Source organism: Salmo trutta, chromosome 15 (genome assembly GCF_901001165.1).
Source record: "Salmo trutta chromosome 15, fSalTru1.1, whole genome shotgun sequence".
Taxonomy (NCBI): domain Eukaryota; kingdom Metazoa; phylum Chordata; class Actinopteri; order Salmoniformes; family Salmonidae; genus Salmo; species Salmo trutta.
The window spans coordinates 57,204,949-57,228,715 of NC_042971.1; the positions used below are offsets into that span (position 1 = coordinate 57,204,949).

The 23,767-nt window shown below is 47.1% G+C and overlaps 1 protein-coding gene across 2 annotated transcripts in view; it reads right to left on the reverse strand.

Annotated features, from left to right (window-relative positions):
- exd3 (exonuclease 3'-5' domain containing 3) overlaps positions 1-23,767 on the reverse strand; it is a 62,734-nt gene that overhangs the window by 24,623 nt on the left and 14,344 nt on the right. Inside the window, exons 14-20 of one of the 2 annotated variants that reach the window (XM_029692273.1) lie at positions 22,922-23,031; positions 22,139-22,325; positions 19,653-19,801; positions 19,208-19,429; positions 19,069-19,122; positions 18,820-18,951; positions 16,057-16,726 (exon numbers count right to left, since the gene is read on the reverse strand). In XM_029692273.1, the coding sequence (XP_029548133.1) occupies positions 16,652-16,726; positions 18,820-18,951; positions 19,069-19,122; positions 19,208-19,429; positions 19,653-19,801; positions 22,139-22,325; positions 22,922-23,031 (929 nt within the window). In that variant the 3' untranslated portion in view covers positions 16,057-16,651. Of the gene's footprint in view, positions 1-16,056; positions 16,727-18,819; positions 18,952-19,068; positions 19,123-19,207; positions 19,430-19,652; positions 19,802-22,138; positions 22,326-22,921; positions 23,032-23,767 lie in introns of those variants that run through there. The other variant, XM_029692272.1, reaches the window with a different exon arrangement.

The following is a 23,767-nucleotide window of genomic DNA, read 5'->3' on the forward strand; positions in this document are numbered from 1 at the left end:
GGAGACCCAACACAGAGCAGGAGACCCAACACAGTCAAATCAAAGTTTATTGGTCGTAACTAGTGTAAAAGTACTAGACACAACCAGTTGAGATGCATCAATAACATTGAGTCAAGGAGACTAAACACGTCTAAAGAAGCACACAGACACACACACCTCTACACCTCCACTAAAAAGTCCCACCAATTCTGGAATGGAAATGTGTCTTTCTCTGCACAATGTACACTTCCCTACATAAGTATTTGGACAGTGATGCTCAAAATTTGACTCCATACTACATTTTGGATTTGAGCGCAAAAGTACAGAATGTAAACTTATATTTGAGGGTATTTTCGTACACATCTGATTTACCATTTACTAATGAAAGCACTGTATAGATCTAGTACCCCACTTTGAAGATGTCATACGTATTTGGAAAAATGTCACTTACCAAACATTTATTCTTTGGTCCCATATTCCTAGCATGCAATAACTACATCAAGCTTGTGACTCTACAAACGCATTGGATGCATTTGCAGTTTGTTTTGATTGTGTTTTGGCTTTTAGGGTCTTTAAACTGAATTAGGAACTGTATTTTTATTCCAACAATGAATGAAAAAAGCAGGTTTTTAAACTGAAGACTGTATATGTAGATAGACTTACCTTTCCCCGTGTGAGTCGAACGCTAGCAACGCCACAGTTGTGGGTTCAATTCCTGCAGGGATCATTTACACATACCTAAACATGTATTGTATTCACTGTACTAGGGCAGACCCCAAATAGTCAAATGGTCAATTGTTTGTTCGTTAGGCTGTTGGTCGACCGAGAATGTTGTAGTCGAGCAGTTACAAATATATACAGTGGGGGAAAAAAGTATTTGATCCCCTGCTGATTCTGTACGTTTGCCCACTGACAAAGAAAGGATCAGTCTATAACTTTAATGGTAGGTTTATTTGAACAGTGAGAGACAGAATAACAACAAAAAAATCCAGAAAAACGCATGTCAGAAATGTTATAAATTGATTTGTATTTTAATGAGGGAAATAAGTATTTGACCCCCTCTCAATCAGAAAGATTTCTGGCTCCCAGGTGTCTTTTATACAGGTAACGAGCTGAGATTAGGAGCACACTCTTAAAGGGAGTGCTCCTAACCGCAGCTTGTTACCTGTAAAAAAGACACCTGTCCACAGAAGCAATCAATCAATCAGATTCCAAACTCTCCACCATGGCCAAGACAAAAGAGCTCTCCAAGGATGTCAGGGACAAGATTGTAGACCTACACAAGGCTGAAATGGGCTACAAGACCATCGCCAAGCTGCTTGGTGAGAAGGTGACAACATTTGGTGCGATTATTCGCAAATGGAAGAAACACAAAGAACTGTCAATCTCCCTCGGCCTGGGGCTCCATGCAAGATCTCAACTCGTGGAGTTGCAATGATCATGAGAACGGTGAGGAATCAGCCCAGAACTACACGGGAGGATCTTGTCAATGATCTCAAAGCAGCTGGGACCATAGTCACCAAGAAAACAATTGGTAACACACTACGCCGTGAAGGACTGAAATCCTGCAGCGCCCGCAAGGTCCCCCTGCTCAAGAATACATATACATGCCCGTCTGAAGTTTGCCAATGAACATCTGAATGACTCAGATGACAACTGGTGAAAGTGTTGTGGTCAGATGAGACCAAAATGGAGCTCTTTGGCATCAACTCAACTCGCCGTGTTTGAAGGAGGAGGAATGCTGCCTATGAACCCAAGAACACCATCTCCACCGTCAAACATGGAGGTGGAAACATGCTTTGGGGGTGTTTTTCTGCTAAGGGGACAGGACAACTTCACCGCATCAAAGGGACGATGGACGGGGCCATGTACCGTCAAAACTTGGGTGAGAACCTCCTTCCCTCAGCCAGGGCATTGAAAATGGGTCGTGGATGGGTATTCCAGCATGACAATGACCCAAAACACACGGCCAAGGCAACAAAGGAGTGGCTCACGAAGAAGCACATTAAGGTCCTGGAGGGGCCTAGCCAGTCTCCAGACCTTAATCCCATAGAAAATCTGTGGAGGGAGCTGAAGGTTCGAGTTGCCAAACGTCAGCCTCGAAACCTTAATGACTTGGAGAAGGTCTGCAAAGAGGAGTGGGACAATATCCCTCCTGAGATGTGTGCAAACCTGGTGGCCAACCAGAAGAAACGTCTGACCTCTGTGATTGCCAAAAAGGGTTTTGCCACCAAGTACTAAGTCATGTTTTGCAGAGGGGTCAAATACTTATTTCCCTCATTAAAATGCAAATCATTTTATAACATTTTTTACATGCGTTTTTATGGATTTTTTTGTTGTTATTCTGTCTCTCACTGTTCAAATAAACCTACTATTAAAATTATAGACTGATCATTTCTTTGTAAGTGGGCAAACGTACAAAATCAGCAGGGGATCAAATACTTTTTTCCCCCCACTGTATACAGTGCAGTCGGTAAGTATTCAGATCCCTGGACTTTTCACACATTTTGTTACGTTACAGCTTTATTCTAAAATTGATTACATTGTTTTTCCCCCCCTCAATCTACACACAATACCCCATAATGGCAAAGAAAAACAGTTTTTAGAACAATTAAAAAAGTATTCAGACTCTTTACTCAGGATTTTGTTGACAGACCTTTGGCAGCAATTACAGCCTCGAGTCTTCGTGGATATGACGCTACAAGCTCAGACTGGGGTGAAGGTTCACCTTCCAAAAGGACAACAACCCTAAGCACACAGCCAAGACAATACAGGAGTGGCTTCTGGACAAGTCTCTGAATGTCCTTAAGTGGCCCAGCCAGAACCCAGACTTGAACCCGATCGAACATCCCTGAAGAGACCTGAAAATAGCTGTGCAGAAATGCTCCCCATCCAACCTGACAGAGTTTGAGAGGATCTGCAGAGAAGAATGGGAGAAACTCCCCAAATACAGGTGTGCCAAGCTTGTAGTGTCATACCCAAGAAGAATCGAGGCTGTAATCGCTGCCAAAGGTGCTTCAACAAAGTACTGAGTAATGGGTCTGAATACTTATGTAAATATGATGCAAACATATGGGGTATTGTGTGTAGATTAATGAGGAAAAATACTACTTAATCCATTTTAGAATACTTTCCGAATGCAATGTTAAGGTGCCTATTTGGGGATCTGATAGTATTTCAGATTGGCTTAACGCAACACCAATAATGACCTGTGGAGATTCCTAAAGTAATGCTTTCTTCACCTCAAACAGGAAACAAAGTCAGTTTTAACATCCATTGAGAATGACAATAGTTCCTCAATGCATTTGAAAAATCTTTCTAGCCCCCTCCGTTTTGATAACAACTCAGAGTGAAAGGGAAAAATGTTATGCTCTGATTCAGTGGAAAAGCCATAAAATAGGCCTAACTCATTACTTCTCATCAGTGCCTGACTTGAACTGAAATAGGTTCCAGTACTCATTTTGGGTGCTGGTACTGTTTATATTTAGGTGCAGGAGCTCCACAATACTTTTGATATTCTATAAAGAGGAACAGGAGTTCAAGCAGTAGAACATGTGAGGTGCCGGTACTCCGCCCCGGTACTCCGCCCCGGTACTCCGCCCCGGTACTCCGCCCCGGTGAGCTTCTTTTCCCTTGCGTAAATAGCCTACAACTGTGTCTGTCCCAAGCTCACTGGCCCAAGTTCAGTTCAGTAGCTCAAGCTTCAGGCCACACCCAAGTTAATAGTTGATACAATGTTTCAAGTTCGTTGCAGACAGACCATGAGTAGCATATGTGATTTATAGGATATTTATATTAAAATCAGGATGTTTTCAACCTGCAGGATGCAATGCTTTTATTTGTTGGCTTTATGTAGGCTATTTGTACATTGTTGGCAATGGAAGTTACATTTTTATGTTTGTATCATTTTCATTTAGATTTGGATAGAATTTTGATTAACCACATGATTTTGAGATAACATCTTCATATTATAAATTAAATATAACTGTTTCACGAAAATGTGTATATGAAAACCAAAACTGCCATGCAGATCGGTAGAAATGGTAAGATAAATTGGCATTCCACCACTAGCGGTTCTGGGGGGGGGGGGCTAATGCCCCTGTGATAATTTTGGACCCCCTTGTGGCCCCCCTAAATGTGGAGTATGAAATAATTTTTACATAACAAATTTTTGCTATCGTTCTTTTTTTACATCCGTTATTAGACAGTGGCAACGATGATGATTATGAACATGGTCTTTTGTCTGCTAATGCAGTGAAGAAAACGATATGACAACGATAACGTCTAATGTAACTGGCCCCTCTAACAGTACAACTGGCCCCAGCTTGGCCCCCCCAGTTGAAATGGTCTAGAACCGCCACTGCATATACCACATGAGAAAGGTTGCCGACTCCTCATGTAGCCTTTGCGTCAGGTTAAGGTTTTTTTCTTCTGGTTATCTAGATCTCTGGTGCCATCGGAGACATGCGTCTTATTTCATCAAGACCGTAAGCGTTAAGCATCAGACAAGCTCAATGCCACCTGGGGCAGTCACATAGGGCGGCGCACAATTGGCCCAGCGTCATCCGGGTTTGGCCGGGGTAGACCATCATTGTAAATAATAATTTGTTCTTAACTGACTTGCCTAGTTATGTAAAGGTTAAATAAAACAATTAAATAAAAAAAAATAGGTGATTTTATTAAAACACATAGGATGTGTCTATATATGGAAAAATACATCTTTAACATTTTCAACCAATTTATTGATCTAAAGAACAGACGACTTTCGGTCAACCAATATATTTTTGTTGTTGTCAGGGACAGCCCTAAACTACTAGTGTCTCTGGATTAAACGAGTGGCATATTATTACTCTAACTGGAAAGAATGCCAGGCAGCTCTATAAGCTTGGTTAGTTGATTTTGCAGGATGTATAACTGGGGTCGTTGTGTGTCACAGACAGACACACACCAGCTAGCTAGCTACTGTAGGCTCTGACTAAGTTCCTCGCTGGTGTTCCCTCCGCTCCGTTCTGAGAATGCACACTGCTCAGCTCTCTCCCTGTGCTGCGGGCTCAAAAAAGTGCCCCCACACCCCCAGAGCGGGTTTCTACTCTGGAGAACATAAACAGCTCTGTCTGCCCTGGGCCAGTTCTCATGACATCACCACACAGCAGGAATTCATATTTCCTCTGTCTCTTGCTCGCTCTCCATATTTTATCCCTCCATCTAATTGCTCCCTTTCTCTCTCTCCAACTGCTCCCCCTCTCTCTCTCTCCAACTGCTCCCCCTCTCTCTCTCTCCAACTGCTCTCCCTTTCTCTCTCTACAACTGCTCCCCCCTCTCTCTACAACTGCTCCCCCCTCTCTCTCTCTACAACTGCTCCACCCTCTCTCTCTCTCTCTACAACTGCTCCCCCTCTCTCTCTCTCTCTACAACTGCTCTCCCTCTCTCTCTACAACTGCTCTCCCTCTCTCTCTACAACTGCTCCACCCTCTCTCTCTCTCTCTACAACTGCTCCCCCTCTCTCTCTCTCTCCCCAACTGCTCCCCCCTCTCTCTCTCCCCAACTGCTCCCCCTCTCTCTCTCCAACTGCTCTACCCCTCTCCCTCTGCTCCCCCTCTCCCTCTGCAACTGCTCTCCCTCTCGCTCTCCAACTGCTCTCCCTCTCGCTCTCCAACTGCTCTCCCTCTCTCTCTCCAACTGCTCTCTCTCCAACTGCTCTCCCTCTCTCTCTCAACTGCTCTCCCTCTCTCTCTCCAACTGCTCTCCCTCTCTCTCTCCAACTGCTCTCCCTCTCTCTCTCCAACTGCTCTCCCTCTCTCTCTCCAACTGCTCTCCCTCTCTCTCTCCAACTGCTCTCTCTCCAACTGCTCTCCCTCTCTCTCTCTCTCAACTGCTCTCCCTCTCTCTCTCCAACTGCTCTCCCTCTCTCTCTCCAACTGCTCTCCCTCTCTCTCTCCAACTGCTCTCCCTCTCTCTCTCCAACTGCTCTCCCTCTCTCTCTCCAACTGCTCCCCCCTCTCTCTCCAACTGCTCCCCCCTCTCCCTCCCTCCCCATCCAATTGCTCTCTCTCTCCCCCTCCCCCCCCATCTCTCTCAATCTGTCATTATTTTGCTGAAGGCCTCACATTGGCCCCTTAGTCAGACCTTCTCCATTTAGACTGTGTCAGACCACAACACTCACTGTAGTTTAATACATTACAACATGACTACAACTCAGAACACACACACAGAACTGTAATTCAGAACACACACACAGAACTGTAATTCAGAACACACACACAGAACTGTAATTCAGAACACACACACACACACACACACACGTAACTGACTACTACACAGAACACTAGGAACAGTAAGTCAGAACAGTGTTGGCTAGAGAGGAGCGTCCATTCTACAAATGGAGAAAGAGCTCAGAGCAACTGGTGGAACGCTGAAAATAATATGGGTTCATTATTGAGTGCATGAGAAGCAGCGTGTGTGTGTGTGTGTGTGTGTGTGTGTGTGTGTGTGTGATAAAGATGTTGGGGAGGGGAGGGGGGGGTACAGCGGAAATTACGCACTACTTCATTGTATTGGTGTTTGGAGGAAAAGCCCCATTGAGGGTCCCCCCTCCCTCATCTCCTCCCTCCCTCTCTCCCTCCCTCTCTCTCTCTCTCTCTCTCTCTCTCTCTCTGTCTCTCTCTCTCTCACACCTCTCTGGTCTGGCTACAGGAGAAAGCAGGGGCAGGAAGCAGCTTGGCTCCCAGACAATGGGACACATCAGGCCAGCCCAGGACCTTTCGCAGGCAGGCAGTCTCTCGCTCTCTCACAAACACACACACGCACACACAAATGCCAGCCAGCCAATCAAAACACAGCGTACAAAAGCACAAACAGAGCAAAGACAAACAGGACATTCCAGCAGCCAGGTGCTCCGGATTCCTCGCCACGGCTAATCTGAATCAGAGAGAGGGAGAGCTGGAGGGCCCAGTGTGGGGGAGACGGGGGAGGGAGGGGTGTGAACAGGAAGCGGTGGCCAGATTATTAACTCTAAAACGATCCCCAGGATCTTTAATGAAGTGTCCTTGAGCACGCCAACCCCGGGGTCCGTCCTCACACACAGTCAGTCTCTCACACCAAGACACACAGGGTCCGTCATTCTGGCTAACCGTGTAAGGTGACATGCATGGAACGGCTTCTCTCACACACAGACAGGCGGTTCACACACACCTAGAGGTGTCATCCTTGTACTATGTGATCCCTAGGCCAAAACGACTGAGAAAACAGACTAGACGTGGTTCCTTTCAGACCAGATGCTGCTGACAGACAGCTCATTTTATGGCTCATCCAGGGATGTCAACATCAGCCCGCTTCTCTTCCGGAGACTCTACTCTATTGTCTTACAGGATAGTCAGACAGCCGTGAGAATCAACTTGAACATGGGACAGTAGTCACCCTGAAGATGCACAGGTTCAATAACTGCAGCCTCTCTCTATAGGGGATTTTCCTCTCTCGACCATCACGCGCTCTCTCTCTCTCGACTTTCAGGCGCTCTCTCTCGCTCAACCTTTACCGCTCTCTCTCGCTCAACCTTCATGGGCTCTCTTTCTCGACGTTCACGGGCTCTCTCTCTCTCGACTTTCACGGGCTCTCTCTCTCTCGACGTTCACGCGCTCTCTCTCTCGAAGGGTCACGCGCTCTCTTTCGACTTTCACGCACTCCCTCTCTCGACTTTCAGGCGCTCTCTCTCGACTTTCGCGCCCTCTCGACTTTCACGCCCTCTCTCTCGCGCCCTCTCGACTTTCACAACCTCTCGCGCCCTCTCTCGACTTTCACGCCCTCTCGACTTTCACAACCTCTCGCGCCCTCTCTCGACATTCACACCCTCTCTCACCTTTCACGCCCTCTCGCGCCCTCTCTCACCTTTCACGCCCTCTCACCTTTCACGCCCTCTCTCACCTTTCACGCCCTCTCTCACCTTTCACGCCCTCTCGCGCCCTCTCACCTTTCACGCCCTCTCTCTCGACTTTCACGCCCTCTCTCTCTCGCTCGCTCTCGACTTTCACGCCCTCTCTCGCTCTCGACTTTCACGCCCTCGCTCTCGACTCTCACGCCCTCTCTCTCGCTCTCGACTCTCACGCCCTCTCTAACGCTCTCGACTCTCACGCCCTCTCTCGACCTTCACGAGCTCTCTCTCGACCTTCACGAGCTCTCTCTCGACCTTCACGCGCTCTCTCTCGACCTTCACGCGCTCTCTCGCTCTCTCGACTTTTACGCCCTCTCTCTCGCTCTCTCGACTCTCACGCCCTCTCTCTCGCTCTCGACTCTCACGCCCTCTCTCTCGCTCTCGACTCTCACGCCCTCTCTCTCGCTCTCGACTCTCACGCCCTCTCTCGACTTTCACGCCCCCTCTCGCTCTCTCTCGACTTTCACGCCCTCTCTCGCTCGCTCTCGCCTTTTACGCCCTCTCTCTCTCGACCTTCGCGCCCTCTCCCTCGCTCTCGACCTTCGCGCCCTCTCTCTGGCTCTCGACCTTCGCGCCCTCTCTCGCTCTCGACGTTCACGCGCTCTCTCTCGCTCTCGACGTTCACGCGCTCTCTCTCGCTCTCGCCGTTCACGCGCTCTCTCTCGCTCTCGCCGTTCACGCGCTCTCTCTCGCTCTCGACGTTCACGCGCTCTCTCTCGCTCTCGACGTTCACGCGCTCTCTCTCGCTCTCGACGTTCACGCGCTCTCTCTCGCTCTCGACGTTCACGCGCTCTCTCTCGCTCTCGACGTTCACGCGCTCTCTCTCGCTCTCGACGTTCACGCGCTCTCTCTCGCTCTCGACGTTCACGCGCTCTCTCTCGCTCTCGACGTTCACGCGCTCTCTCTCGCTCTCGACGTTCACGCGCTCTCTCTCGCTCTCGACGTTCACGCGCTCTCTCTCGCTCTCGACGTTCACGCGCGCTCTCTCGCTCTCGACGTTCACGCGCGCTCTCTCGCTCTCGACGTTCACGCGCTCTCTCTCGACGTTCACGCGCTCTCTCTCGACGTTCACGCGCTCTCTCTCGCTCTCGACGTTCACGCGCTCGCTCTCGACGTTCACGCGCTCTCTCTCTCTCGACTTTCACGGGCTCTCTCTCTCTCGACTTTCAGGCGCTCTCTCTCGCTCAACCTTTACCGCTCTCTCTCGCTCAACCTTCACGGGCTCTCTCTCTCGACGTTCACGCGCTCTCTCTCTCGAAGGGTCACGCGCTCTCTTTCGACTTTCACGCACTCCCTCTCTCGACTTTCAGGCGCTCTCTCTCGACTTTCGCGCCCTCTCGACTTTCACGCCCTCTCTCTCTCGCGCCCTCTCGACTTTCACAACCTCTCGCGCCCTCTCTCGACTTTCACGCCCTCTCGACTTTCACAACCTCTCGCGCCCTCTCGACTTTCACGCCCTCTCTCGACATTCACACCCTCTCTCTCACCTTTCACGCCCTCTCGCGCTCTCTCTCACCTTTCACGCCCTCTCTCACCTTTCACGCCCTCTCACCTTTCACGCCCTCTCTCACCTTTCACGCCCTCTCTCACCTTTCACGCCCTCTCTCACCTTTCACGCCCTCTCGCGCCCTCTCACCTTTCACGCCCTCTCTCTCGACTTTCACGCCCTCTCTCTCTCGCTCGCTCTCGACTTTCACGCCCTCTCTCTCGCTCTCGACTTTCACGCCCTCGCTCTCGACTCTCACGCCCTCTCTCTCGCTCTCGACTCTCACGCCCTCTCTCGACTTTCACGCCCCCTCTCGCTCTCTCTCGACTTTCACGCCCTCTCTCTCTCGCCTTTTACGCCCTCTCTCTCTCGACCTTCGCGCCCTCTCCCTCGCTCTCGACCTTCGCGCCCTCTCTCTGGCTCTCGACCTTCGCGCCCTCTCTCTCTCGACCTTCTCTCTCTCTCTCTCTCTCGACCTTCACGCGCTCTCTCTCTCGCTCGACGTTCACGCGCTCTCTCTCGACGTTCACGCGCTCGCTCTCGACGTTCACGCGCTCGCTCTCGACGTTCACGCGCTCGCTCTCGACGTTCACGCGCGACGCGGCTCTCTCTCGACGTTCACGCGCTCTCTCTCGACGTTCACGCGCTCGCTCTCGACGTTCACGCGCTCGCTCTCGACGTTCACGCGCTCGCTCTCGACGTTCACGCGCTCGCTCTCGCTCTCGACGTTCACGCGCTCTCTCTCGCTCTCGACGTTCACGCGCTCTCTCTCGCTCTCGACGTTCACGCGCTCTCTCTCGCTCTCGACGTTCACGCGCTCTCTCTCGCTCTCGACGTTCACGCGCTCTCTCTCGCTCTCGACGTTCACGCGCTCTCTCTCGCTCTCGACGTTCACGCGCTCTCTCTCGCTCTCGACGTTCACGCGCTCTCTCTCGCTCTCGACGTTCACGCGCTCTCTCTCGCTCTCGACGTTCACGCGCTCTCTCTCGCTCTCGACGTTCACGCGCTCTCTCTCGCTCTCGACGTTCACGCGCTCTCTCTCGCTCTCGACGTTCACGCGCTCTCTCTCGCTCTCGACGTTCACGCGCTCTCTCTCGCTCTCGACGTTCACGCGCTCTCTCTCGCTCTCGACGTTCACGCGCTCTCTCTCGCTCTCGACGTTCACGCGCTCTCTCTCGCTCTCGACGTTCACGCGCTCTCTCTCGCTCTCGACGTTCACGCGCTCTCTCTCGCTCTCGACGTTCACGCGGTCTCGCTCTCCACTTTCACACGCTCTCTCGCTCCCTCCTTCTCGACTTTCACGTGCTCTCTCGCTCCCTCCCTCTCGACTTTCACGCGCTCTCTCGCTCTCCTTTCACGCTCGCTCTCTCGACTTTCACGCTCTCTCTCGCTCTCTCTCAACTTTCACGCGCTCTTTCTCGACTTTCACACACCAGGCAGAGACACAATCATCTACAGGGCCTCAGGCTTTTCTCAGTCTGCAGACCGCCTGTCAGTCAGTGTTTGTGAAAGGTGTGTGTGTGACTTTGCTCCGAGCCCAGTCGGTAACTGGAGACACCAACCCTTCGCCACACAGTGGGAAATATTTGGGATGGTTTCTCCTAGGAATGTCTTGGCATGTCTGAGGAACGTCTCTCTCCCTCTTACCCTCCTTCACCCCTCCTCATTTTACATTTACATTTGAGTAATTTAGCAGACACTCTCATCAAGCGCCTTGTTCAAGGGCACAGACTTTTCACCACGCAGCTCAGGGATTCATACTTTGAGAATGTTGTCTTGGCTATGTGCTTATTGTCGTTGGAAAGTGAACCTTCAACCTGAGCACTCTGGAGCAGGCTTTCATCAAGGATCTCTCTGTACTTTGCCCCGTTCATCTTTCCCTCGATCCTGACTAGTCTCCCAGTCCCTGCTGCTGAAAAACATCCCCAAAGCATGATGCTCCCACCACCATGCTTCACCGTAGGGATGGTGCCAGGTTTCCTCCAGACATGACGCTTGGCATTCAGGCCAAAGAGTTCAATCTCAGTTTCATCAATCCAGAGAATCTTGTTTCTCATGGTCTGAGAGTCTTTAGGTGCCTTTTGGCAAACTCCATGCTGGCTGTCATGTGCCTTTTACAGAGGAGTGGCTTCCGTCTTGTCACTCTACCATAAAGGCCTGATTGGTGGAGTGCTGCAGAGATGTGAGAACCTTCCAGAAGGACAACCATCTCCACAGAGGAACTCTATAGCTCTGTCAGAGTGACCATCAGGTTCTTGGTCACCTCCCTGACCAAGGCCCATCTCCCCCAACTGCTCAGTTTGGCTGGGCGGCAGCTCTAGGGAGAGTCTTCATGGTTCCAAACTTCTTCCATTTAAGAATGATGGAGGCCACTGTTCTTGGGGACCTTCAATGCTGCAGAAATGTTTTTGTACCCTTCCCTAGATCTGTGCTTCGACACAATCCTGTCTCAGAGCTTTACAGACAATTCCTTCAACCTTATGGCTTGGATTTTGCTCTGACATGCACTGTCAACTGAGGGACATTATATAGACAGGTGTGTGTCTTGCCAAATCATGTCCAATCAATTTAATTTACCACAGGTGGATTCCAAGTCGTAGAAACATCTCAAGGATGATCAATGGAAACAGGATGCACCTAAGCTCTATTTCAAGTCTCATAGCAAAGGGTCTGAAAACTTCTGTAAATAAGGCTGTCGTCATTATGGGGTATTGTGTGTAGATTGATGAGGAATTTTTATTTATTTAATCAATTTTAGAATAAGGCTGTAATGTAACAAAATGTGTAAAAAGAGAAGTGGTCTGAATACATTCCGTATGCACTGTAAGTGTGTTATGTATGTATGTATGTATGTATGTATGTATGTATGTATGTATGTATGTATGTATGTATGTATGTATGTATGTATGTATGTATGTATGTATGTATGTATGTATGTGAGAGAGAGAGCAAAGGTGTTAATTGTGTTGCAAGGCCAAACCCAGATTCTGACACACAGATACCCTTTACTGGGAGTGTGAGAGTGTAACACACTTCACACACACACACCCAGTGAAGGGAAACTTAAAACTTGTCTCATCCTCTCACATTCTTCCTTTTTTCTCTCAGCCCATTGCCCTCTTTGTAGATCAAATTTCAAAGCACAGAGTCCTCCAATCGCCTCTCCCTCCCTCTCTCGTCCTTCTCCCTTCCCTCTTCCTCCCCCCACACTAGAAATCTCTCTTCACTCGCTCACTCTCACCCGCTTCTCTCTCCCTCTCACTATCAATCTCTCCCTTTCTCTCTCACTATCATCTCTCCCTTTCTCTCTCTCTCACTATCAATCTCTCCCTTTCGCTCTCTCTCGCTATCACTCTCTCCCTTTTTCTCTCTCTCACTATCAATCTCTCCCTTTCTCACTCTCTCACTATCAATCTCTCCCTTTCTCTCTCTCACTATCAATCTCTCCCTTTCTCAATCTCTCCCTTTCTCTCTCAATCTCTCCCTTTCTCTCTCAATCTCTCTCTCACCATCAATCTCTCCTTTACTCTCTCTCTCTCAATCCCTCACTCGTTTGTTACTCTCACCCTCTCTCACGCTGTTGCAGTTCCTGTTGCTGTTTTCACTTCTCTCACTGTGACTCGTGGGAACCTGAGTTCTGCACTGCTGCGTCTGTCTAGGGCTGGGGCTAGGCAGGCAGGCAGGCAGGCAGGCAGGCTAGGCTAGGCTAGGCTAGGCTAGGCAAGCAGATGTCTATCTCATTTATTTATTTATTTTAAAGTCCGGGGCAAACATCTGATGCATTTGACGGAAAATATAGATTGGGAAGGGTACAGCAGGGTCAGAGTTCTGCGTCCCAAAAGGCACCTTATTCCCTAGATCAGGGGTGGGCAACTTTGGTCCTCAAGGGTCTGATTGGTGTCACACTTCTTCTCCATCCCTAGAAAACACAGCTGATTAATCAAATTGTATTCTAAACTGAAGATCATGATTATGTGATGATTGGAGTCAGGTGTGTTAGCTGGAGCAAAACTGTGACACCAATCAGGCCGCTGAGGACTGGGATTGCCCACCCCTGTCCTAGATATAGATTGGGATGGGTACGGTAAGGTCAGAGTTCTGCGTCCCAAAATGCACCTTATTCCCTAGATAGTGCACTACGGCTCTGGTCAAAAGTAGTCCACTATAAAGCTAATAGAGTCCACCACTCTCTCACCACCACCAGTGGAGGCTGCTAAGGAGAGAACGGCTCTTAATAATGGCTGGGATGGAGTAAATGGAATGGTATCAAACACATGGTTTCCAGGTGTTTGATGCCATTCCATTCACTCCATTCCAGACATTATTATGAGCCGTCCTCCCCTCAGCAGCCTCCACTGGTGGTGGTGGTGGTGAGAGAGTGGTGGACTGTGAACCTAACTCTTTCCACCTATCCCCTTCATGGAATTCAGGGAGCGGAAGGATTTCAGAGATTAAAATGATATGGGCACGTCAAGGGTAAATTCTACAGATATCTAAAAGGATAAATAGGTCAGCAGAGCAGAAGTGAAAACTCCTTGGTATATAAGTAGAATGACACACACACACACACACACACACACACACACACACACACACACACACACACAGAGTTGAATCTCTCATGCATCCACAATAATATGAATAAATTCATGATTCACTACTTAGTTATCAGTAAAGTTAAATGGTAAACTAACTGTAGTAATATGATGCGAGGCGTTTACATTAACGACTTTGGAGTAGAACGTTGGGCACTAATGGACTGTTCGTCTCAGGCGATAAGATAGAAAACACATTTTGATATTTGATAGCTAGATTGATGGTAGTGCAGTGCCCCGTAACTTATTTGCTCAACCTTCGTCTGGAATGGACTCCGCCGTTCTGTTACTGTAGGAATCCCAGATGATTTCTATGAGTAACCCACGAGCCCCTCCTGAGAGCCTTGGTTATATTGTTGAGGTCTGGCCAGGTGAAAGCTCAGTTGGTAGAGCGTGGCGTTTGTAATGCCAGGGTTGTGGGTTCGATACCCACGGGGGACCACAGTATGAAACTGTATGAACTCACTACTGTTAGTTGCTCTGGGTAAGAGTGTCTGCTAAATAACTAAACGTCTGGCTATACAGAGACCAAAGACTGGCAGACTGAAACAATGATCTGAGTTCATCTCAGAAACTACTGTTACAGAGAGCTAGTCTACTCATTCCTCCCAGTTGTTAGAGTGGTCGTTTCACTAAACATTGTTGTGTCCATGTGGATGAAAGTCCTGCTGAAGAGAGTCAGAGTTGGGAATTATCGCTGGGTTTGTAAAGACTGTGGTAGGAAGGTCATGAAATGGAATCCAATCTCACAGTCACACAACTTCAAAATAGTCAAAGACAAGTGAGTGGAGAGGAGAGATAGATAGAAAAAGAGCAAGAGGGAGAGAGAGAGGGAAAGAGAGACTGAGAAAGAGAGAGAGACAGAGAGAAAATGGGGATTATAAATGACATGGTCTTTTCTCAGGCTGTGGTCAGGCTGTGTATCAATGGGCCACACAGGGGGTATAGAGGTCCACGACCAGGAATGACCTCTAGTGCCTCCCAGAGAGAGAGGCTTTCAGGGGGAGCAGGAGGTCTGAGTTGAGGCTGGTCAAGAAAGACACCCATCCACTGTGTGTACGTGCGTGCTCGTGTGTGTGTGTGTGTAAGCTCGCACGCGGAACGGGGGAGAGAGGGGGCTAAACAGGGTTTTGGTGGGAGTTGAGACTGGGCCTGGTCAAGAGAAAGACACCCACCACACAGCAAATCAAAGGACTTTACAATCAGATAACAAAGGGGTTAACGTCCCCTGGGTGGGCTTTCAACACACCCCCAGCCCCAGGGGTGCCTACGAGAGCTCAGACACGCACCCTTCCTTCCCAATATCAGCCCCTCTGCCCCGTCGTATCACGCATGCCTTCACATGACTTAACCTCCCCTTTCCCTTCACTGTTTCACCACCGACTATATAGAAGTGGTTTGTCAATGGCCTACGTTACACAAGAAACTGATGTTTAAGTGTGTATTTATTTCAGTCTATTGTCTCTTTTTATCAGAACAAGAAAGCTGCTCACTTGGCTTAGTTTAAGACAGTGGTTTTGCATAGCAGCTTTGCATGTGTCTTCAGCAGCAATCTAACATATTTCAGACCACAAACCAACTCTTAAACTAAACTAAGGTCCTCTCGCTTCCACAGATACTGTATAGGTTAGAAAAAGCAGTGTGGTCAGAGACAGAACCATGAGGCAAACTGCCTTGGACAAATGGTGGCTGGAGGCATTGAGGAGGGAGATACTTGTCCAGTAGTCAGTCAGTCAGTCACGAGCTAAAACGTTACAGGAGGTTAAAGACAATGACACATTTGGGAAGGAGGGAACACCTAGAAGGTCAGGACAGACCACCCAGGCCTTGTCTAAATTATGTCCTGTAGTCTGACTGGCTGGATTGACTGGTTGTTTGTTTGTTTGTTTTTTTTTTTTTTTTTTTTTACAAAACATTTCTAAAAACCTGTTTTTGCTTTGCCATTATGGGGTATTGTGAGTAGATTGAGGGAGAAAAAAGTAACAATTTAATCCATTTTAGAATAGGGCTGTAACAGAACAAAATGTGGAAAAAGTCAAGGGGTCAAAATACTTTCCGACGGCACTGTATCTTCAAACATCTGTAATAAGAAGCATATCTTATTTTCCCACACTTAAAAGTAGAAAACAACAAAACATCAAATTACCCCAGTACTGTTTGTTGGTAAACATTATAGGTCTGGCCCAATAGAACATGAAGAGATGGACTTCTGTAGTTATGAGAGTACAAATAAACAAATTAACAGACGACTTGACGGGATATGGTATTAATGAATCATGTCTGAACATGGATAAGAGCGTCTGCTAAATGACGTAAATGTAAATGTAACATTATCCCTCTTATTTTCTGGTATTTTCTACCCCCTCTACCTTTTCCATTTCATCCTCTCTCCAGCTCTCTCTTTCAAATCTCTTTTTTCCTCTGTCTGCATATTTCACTTTCTCTCTATCAATCTCTTTTATCCTCGGTCTGCATATTTCAATTTCTCTCCATCAATCTCTTTTATCCTCTGTCTGCATATTTCACTTTCTCTCTATCAATCTATTTGATCCTCTGTCTGCATATTTTCACCTTTCTCTGCTTTACATACATTCTACTCAGTTTCTCCCATCCTCCTCAGTCTCCCTACGCCTCCTCCTCTCTGTGGCTGACCCCTCTCTCTGCTCAGTCCATCTGTCCGTCCGTCTGTCTGTCCTGTCTGTCTGTCCGTCTGTCCTGTCGGTTCCCAGCAGTCACCTCCTGTTTACAGCACACAGTAAAGATCCCATTGTTCCAGTGATATTACCACAGTAGGCACTTCAAACATGATGATTTACAGGAAACTGGTCTCCAGCGCCGCTCTATCCCTCTGCTACTTCCTGACACACTCAATTCCTTTCCACCATTCCAGGACATTACATGTGTCTTAGAGATACTGTATAGTACTGGACATCCTCTTGGACAAATGACTGACAAATGACTCTTAACACGTCATAACTGTATTTCTTTTTATCATTCATGGCGAATACATTAAACAAAACTACCATGAGCTGGCTTATTCTGTACACGTCACCCTAGCAACCAATATGTTTCTGTTGTTTATGTTCATAAGAGTTCCACACCCTTGTTCAACAGTTGCTGTGATAGTATTATACCTAAAGAATAATGTATTATACCTAAAGAATGATGTATTATACCTAAAGAATGATGTATTATACCTAAAGAATGATGCATTATACATAAAGAATGATGTATTATACCTAAAGAATAATGTATTATACCTAAAGAATTATGTATTATACCTAAAGAATGATGTATTATACCTAAAGAATGATGTATTATACCTAAAAGATTATGCATTATACCTAAAGAATGATGTATTATACCTAAAGAATGATGTATTATACCTAAAGAATGATGTATTATACCTAAAGAATGATGTATTATACCTAAAGAATGATGTATTATACCTAAAAAATTATGCATTATACCTAAAGAATGATGTATTATACCTAAAGAATGATGTATTATACCTAAAGAATGATGTATTATACCTAAAAAATTATGCATTATACCTAAAGAATGATGTATTATACCTAAAGAATGATGTATTATACCTAAAGAATAATGTATTATACCTAAAGAATAATGTAAACAAGTCTATGATGACATAATGCACAACCACAGTCACATGATGTTATGAACAGGAAGTGATCTGGAAATAAGATGTGTGTTCTATCTAATTATTTCATTATGTAGATTATCATCTTCAGAATGAGACAGAAATTATGAAACTGTCCATGTGAAAATGAATGTAAGTGAATACACACACATATATATGCACGTCGCAGGGTTTCCGCAGCTGGTTATTGCCAGCTTTTAGCCCCCCCCCCCCCCCCTCCCCCAAACTTGTTGACGGGTCAAACTGTCCAGGAGCAAAAAAAAAGAATGCTTTTTATTCATTGATGGAAATACCAGTCAATGTGCTCTCACTTCAAAGTCAAATATTTGATTATCAACTAGCCAATATCCAGAAACTTCACACAGCCATTGAAGAAGAGGGGGACAACATTCCACAATCAACAGCCTGATCAACTCTATGCGAAGGCGATGTGTCGCACTGCATGAGGCAAATGGATATCACACCAGATACTGACTGGTTTTCTGATCCACGCCTCTACCTTGTGACCAACAGATGCATCTCTGTATTCAGAGTCTTGTGAAATCCATAGATTAGGGGCGGCCTAGTGGTAGCGCATCGGACCAGTAACCAAAAGGTTGCTTTATCGAATCCCCGAGCTGACAAGGTAAAAATCTGTTGTTCTGCCCCTGAACAAACCAGTTAACCCACTGTTCCTAGGCCGTCATTGTAAATAAGAATTTGTTCTTAACTGACTTGCCTAGTTAAATAATAAATAAATAGAAAATTAAGGCCTAATGAATTTATTTCAATTGACTGATTTCTTATATGAACTGTAACTCAATAAAATCGTAGAAATTGTTGCATGTGGCGTTTCTATTTTTGTTCAGTGTAGTTTAGGTGTAGATTCGATGGGCCATCAGCTGCGTAGGCTGACTGGCGGAGAAAAGGGGAAATTCTTACAAACGGCTTATAAACACATATTCTGTTAGGGATGTTAAGATTCTAACAATGACAGTGTGTTATATAGACTTATTTGGGGAAAGTCCAGCACAGGGTGGACATTACTTTCAAAATGGCAGAGTAATTTAAAAAGTAAATATCTGGTAAATATCTCAAATTTCCGGTAAATTTAAATCTTGCCGGACACGTTGTCCAGTGCCAAACTTTCCTAACAGAAACCATGGCACACCCACACACACAGTTGACCGACCTGACAGCGGCTGAATATGTCCGACTGGGTTGGCTGGACGTTGAAGTGTTTCAGGACTCGTACTGCCTGTTCCCGGGCTTTCTCTGAGCAGTCCAGCGCAATGCAACGGCCCTCTCCCACCTGGGACTTCAGCTAGACACACAAACACACACTGAACATCTCCTGACTCCGCATATACAAACTGTACAGTCAGAACCCTGCTCAAACACAGACGTGAGACATGCACTCTAACACGCAGTTCATATTTACCGTCTGGTACGGCTGACCACAGGTGAGTATGACTCGTCCATCTTCTTGGGCCAACTGAGGAACAGAAGAAAATATAGAGAGAGCGTCATCATCCGAGCCGGTTTCTGCCTCAGCGTGTCTGTCCTACTGTCTATCCTACCTGTGCAGCCACCCTATGGTCGTCAGTATTCTCCAGCACTACCACGTCGACCCCCAGACAGCGCAGGTAGCGCCCCAGACCCTGTAGCATGTTGTCACACACCACACGCAGCTGCTGAGGAGCCATGCGTGGGGGCAGTGGACTTTGACTCTCCTCCCCAGGCTGGGGACTTTTCTCTGGGCCTAGGGTCAGGGTTGGGGCTGGGTCTGACTCCTGGCGTGCCTGATTTTATAGAGAGAGAAAGCTTTAAACATGGGTTGTGTTCAGTAGAGAGAAACATTTTGAAAATGGGGAGATACTTCCTGACCTTTTATAGGGAGTAACACACTTGGAATTCAAGTTTCATGATGTTTTAAAAAAATGTAGCCATGACAACCCTGGCTAACCCTTAACCAAACAAAACAACAGTGGTGTCAATGTGAAGAAGTTGTAGTTAGTCTCTGACCCCTCGGCGCCGGGCCTGCTTCTTCTTCTCCTCTTTACTCTTCTCCGTCTGAAGTGAGGAAATGGAGCACAAGTCCTGTGGCAGCCCAAAGCATGCTGGGTCACGAGAGAGGGCTGAGTAGACGTCCAGTAAGCAGTACGCATCAACAGCTAGAGAGAGGAGGGAGAGAGGTGATGGTGAGAGCAGGGAGAGAGAGAGACAGACGAGAGAGGAAGGTGAGAGAGCGAGAGTGGTAGATAGAGAGGAGGGTTAGAGAGAAGGGAGAGAGAGAGAGGAGGCAGACGTGAGAAGGCGTGAGAGACAAACACTGGAAAAAATAAGATGAGAGCCATAAAGATAAGACCGAAGATCAAAAGAGAGAGATAGTATCGTCTGTCCCTTTATCTCTTCAGAGACAGACAGCGTTTAAAATGTCCACACTAGGATACTACTGAAGTATGAGGACATATATTTGGCATGCATTCTAAGAAGTAGCTATGAAATGAAGTATGGACATTGGAACGAGACTCCAGTTCAGTTCCCTTTATTGGCCTTTGCAGGAATGAGAGAGAGCGGAGAGCGAGAGAGAGCGGAGAGCGAGAAAGGAGAGCGAGAGAGAGAAAGAAAGGAGAGCGAGAGAGAGAAAGAAAGGAGAGCGAGAGAGAGAAAGAAAGGAGAGCAAGAGAGAAAGGAGAGCGAGAGAGAGCAGAGAGCGAGAGAGAGCAAGAGAGAGAAAGAAGAGCGAGAGAGAAAGGAGAGAGAAAGGAGAGCGAGAGAGAAAGGAGAGAGAAAGGAGAGAGAAAGGAGAGCGAGAGAGAAAGGAGAGCGAGAGAGAAAGGAGAGCGAGAGAGAAAGGAGAGCGAGAGAGAAAGGAGAGAGAAAGGAGAGAGAGAGAGAGAGAAAGGAGAGCGAGAGAGAGAGAAAGGAGAGCGAGAGAGAGACAGCGGAGAGCGAGAGAGAAAGGAGAGCGAGAGAGAAAGGAGAGCGAGAGAGAAAGGAGAGCGAGAGAGAAAGGAGAGCGAGAGAGAAAGGAGAGCGAGAGAGAGAGAGCGGAGAGCGAGAGAGAGCGGAGAGCGAGAGAGAGCGGAGAGCGAGAGAGAAAGGAGAGCGAGAGAGGAAGGAGAGCGAGAGAGGAAGGAGAGCGAGAGAGAGCAGAGAGCGAGAGAGAGCAAGAGAGAGAAAGAAGAGCGAGAGAGAAAGGAGAGAGAAAGGAGAGCGAGAGAGAAAGGAGAGCGAGAGAGAAAGGAGAGCGAGAGAGAAAGGAGAGCGAGAGAGAAAGGTGAGAGAGAGAGAAAGGAGAGCGAGAGAGAAAGGTGAGAGAGATGAGTCTGGCATTCTGGAGCACAGTGAGAATGGTAAAGAAGATGACAACAGGCTGATCGCAGTTGGTATGTGTGTGTGGACACCTCTGTAGCGGAGCTGGCTGGTCCTGAGCGGTCGTATCTCACAGTTGGTATGTGTGTGTGTGCCTGCATAGCAGTACTAGTATTTGTGTGCCTGCATAGCAGTACTAGTACGTGTGTGTACCTGCGTAGCAGTACTAGTATGTGTGTGTACCTGCATAGCAGTACTAGTATGTGTGTACCTGCATAGCAGTACTAGTATGTGTGTGTACCTGCGTAGCAGTACTAGTATGTGTGTGTACCTGCGTAGCAGTACTAGTATGTGTGTGTACCTGCGTAGCAGTACTAGTATGTGTGTGTGGGTTTACCTGCGTAGCAGTACTAGTATGTGTGTACCTGCATAGCAGTACTAGTATGTGTGTGTACCTGCATAGCAGTACTAGTATGTGTGTGTACCTGCATAGCAGTACTAGTATGTGTGTGTGGGTTTACCTGCGTAGCAGTACTAGTATGCGTGTGTGTGTGTGTACCTGCATAGCAGTACTAGTATGCGTGTGTGTGTGTACCTGCATAGCATTACTAGTATGTGTGTGTGGGTTTACCTGCGTAGCAGTACTAGTATGTGTGTGTGGGTTTACCTGCGTAGCAGTACTAGTATGTGTGTGTACCTGCATAGCAGTACTAGTATGTGTGTGTGGGTTTCCCTGCTTAGCAGTACTAGTATGTGTGTGTACCTGCGTAGCAGTACTAGTATGTGTGTGTGGGTTTACCTGCATAGCAGTACTAGTATGTGTGTGTACCTGCATAGCAGTACTAGTATGTGTGTGTACCTGCATAGCAGTACTAGTATGTGTGTGTGGGTTTACCTGCGTAGCAGTACTAGTATGTGTGTGTGGGTTTACCTGCGTAGCAGTACTAGTATGTGTGTGTACCTGCATAGCAGTACTAGTATGTGTGTGTACCTGCATAGCAGTACTAGTATGTGTGTGGGTTTACCTGCTTAGCAGTACTAGTATGTGTGTGTACCTGCATAGCAGTACTAGTATGTGTGTGTACCTGCATAGCAGTACTAGTATGTGTGTGTGGGTTTACCTGCGTAGCAGTACTAGTATGTGTGTGTGGGTTTACCTGCGTAGCAGTACTAGTATGTGTGTGTGGGTTTACCTGCGTAGCGTAGCTGACTCGTCCTCAGTGGTCGTCTCTCCCAGTTAGACAGCTGTTCCATCTTATCTAGGGGTTTCCCCAGGACCTGCTGGACCAGGAGACTGAGACCCTTCTCTGCTGGGCCCTCCCCAACCAGCACACCACGGGGACTCCCGCTGCTACCACGACTGCTGGTGCTACGCTGCATCTAGGGATCATACAGCATACTGGTCACGTTTAAAACAGGGAAGGCCTACTTTCAATACCGTAGTACACAGCCTGTTTTTATATAATCTTATATTATAAACTGGGTGGTTTGAGCCCTGAATGCTGATTGGCTGACAACCGTGGTATATCAGACCGTATACCACGGGCATGACAAAACATTTATTTTTACTGCTCTAATTACGTTAGTAACCAGTTTATAATAGCAATAAGGCACCTTGGGGGTTTGTGATATATACCATGGCTAAGGGCTGTATCCAGGCACTCCGCATTGCGTCGTGCTGAAGAACAGCCCTTAGCCGCGGTATATTGGCTATATACACACCACCTCGGGCCTTATTGCTTAAATGTAGTTTTGCTGCTTTTTAACCTATATAGCCTACCATCTAAAAATACAAATCTATACCCCCAGAAGAACTTGATTGTAGTCTTGACCGTGCCTCATAACTTGTAGCTAGATAGTGAAAATACTCAGATGCTCTTGGTCATGTATAGTCAGATATACCGTATGTACATAACGCTCTCTAGGGCCAACACGCTACAGCAGACCAGGTGGGTCTGAGGTGAAGTGTACTGTACCTGTTGGTGCACGTTGAGAAGATCTAACACTCCTTCCATCTTCAGAGGTTCCTCAGAGAACTGGGCCCATGTGGCCAGAAGACACTTCAGGTCCCCTGCCATCCCATAACCTGGACACAGACAGAGGAATATCACACCAGGGTTTAAAAAGTATATCATTGAGCCTGCCTGGATTATTCCATTGGTTCATTACATCGTGTCAGACGAGCTCAATAAAGCGCATCTAAAGTATTAGGACAATTACTTGAACATACAGTACCAGTCAAAAGATTGGACACACCTACACATTCCAGGGTTTTTCTTTAGTTCTTTACTATTTTCTACATTCTAGAATAATAGTGAAGACATCAAAACTAAACTATGAAATAACACATATGGAATCATGTAGTAACCAAAAAAAGTGTTAAACAAATCAAAATATATCTTAGATTCTTCAAAGTAGCCACCCTTTGCCTTGATGACAGCTTTGCACACTCTTGGCATTCTCTCAACCAGCTTCATGAGGTAGTCACCTGGAATGCATTTCAATTAACAGGTGTGCCTTGTTAAAAGTTCATTTGTGGAATTTCTTTCCTTCATAATGCATTTGATCCAATCAGTTATCTTGTGACAAGGTAGGGGTGGGTATACAGAAAATAGCCCTAGTTGGTAAAAGACCAAGTCCATATTGTGGCAAGAACAGCTCAAATAAGCAAAGAGAAACGACAGTCCATCATTACATTAAGACATGAAGGTCAGTCAATCAGGAACATTTCAAGAACTTTGAAAGTTTCTTCAAGTGCAGTCGCAAAAAAACATCAAGCACTATGATGAAACCGTCTCTCATGAGGACCACCACAGGAAAGG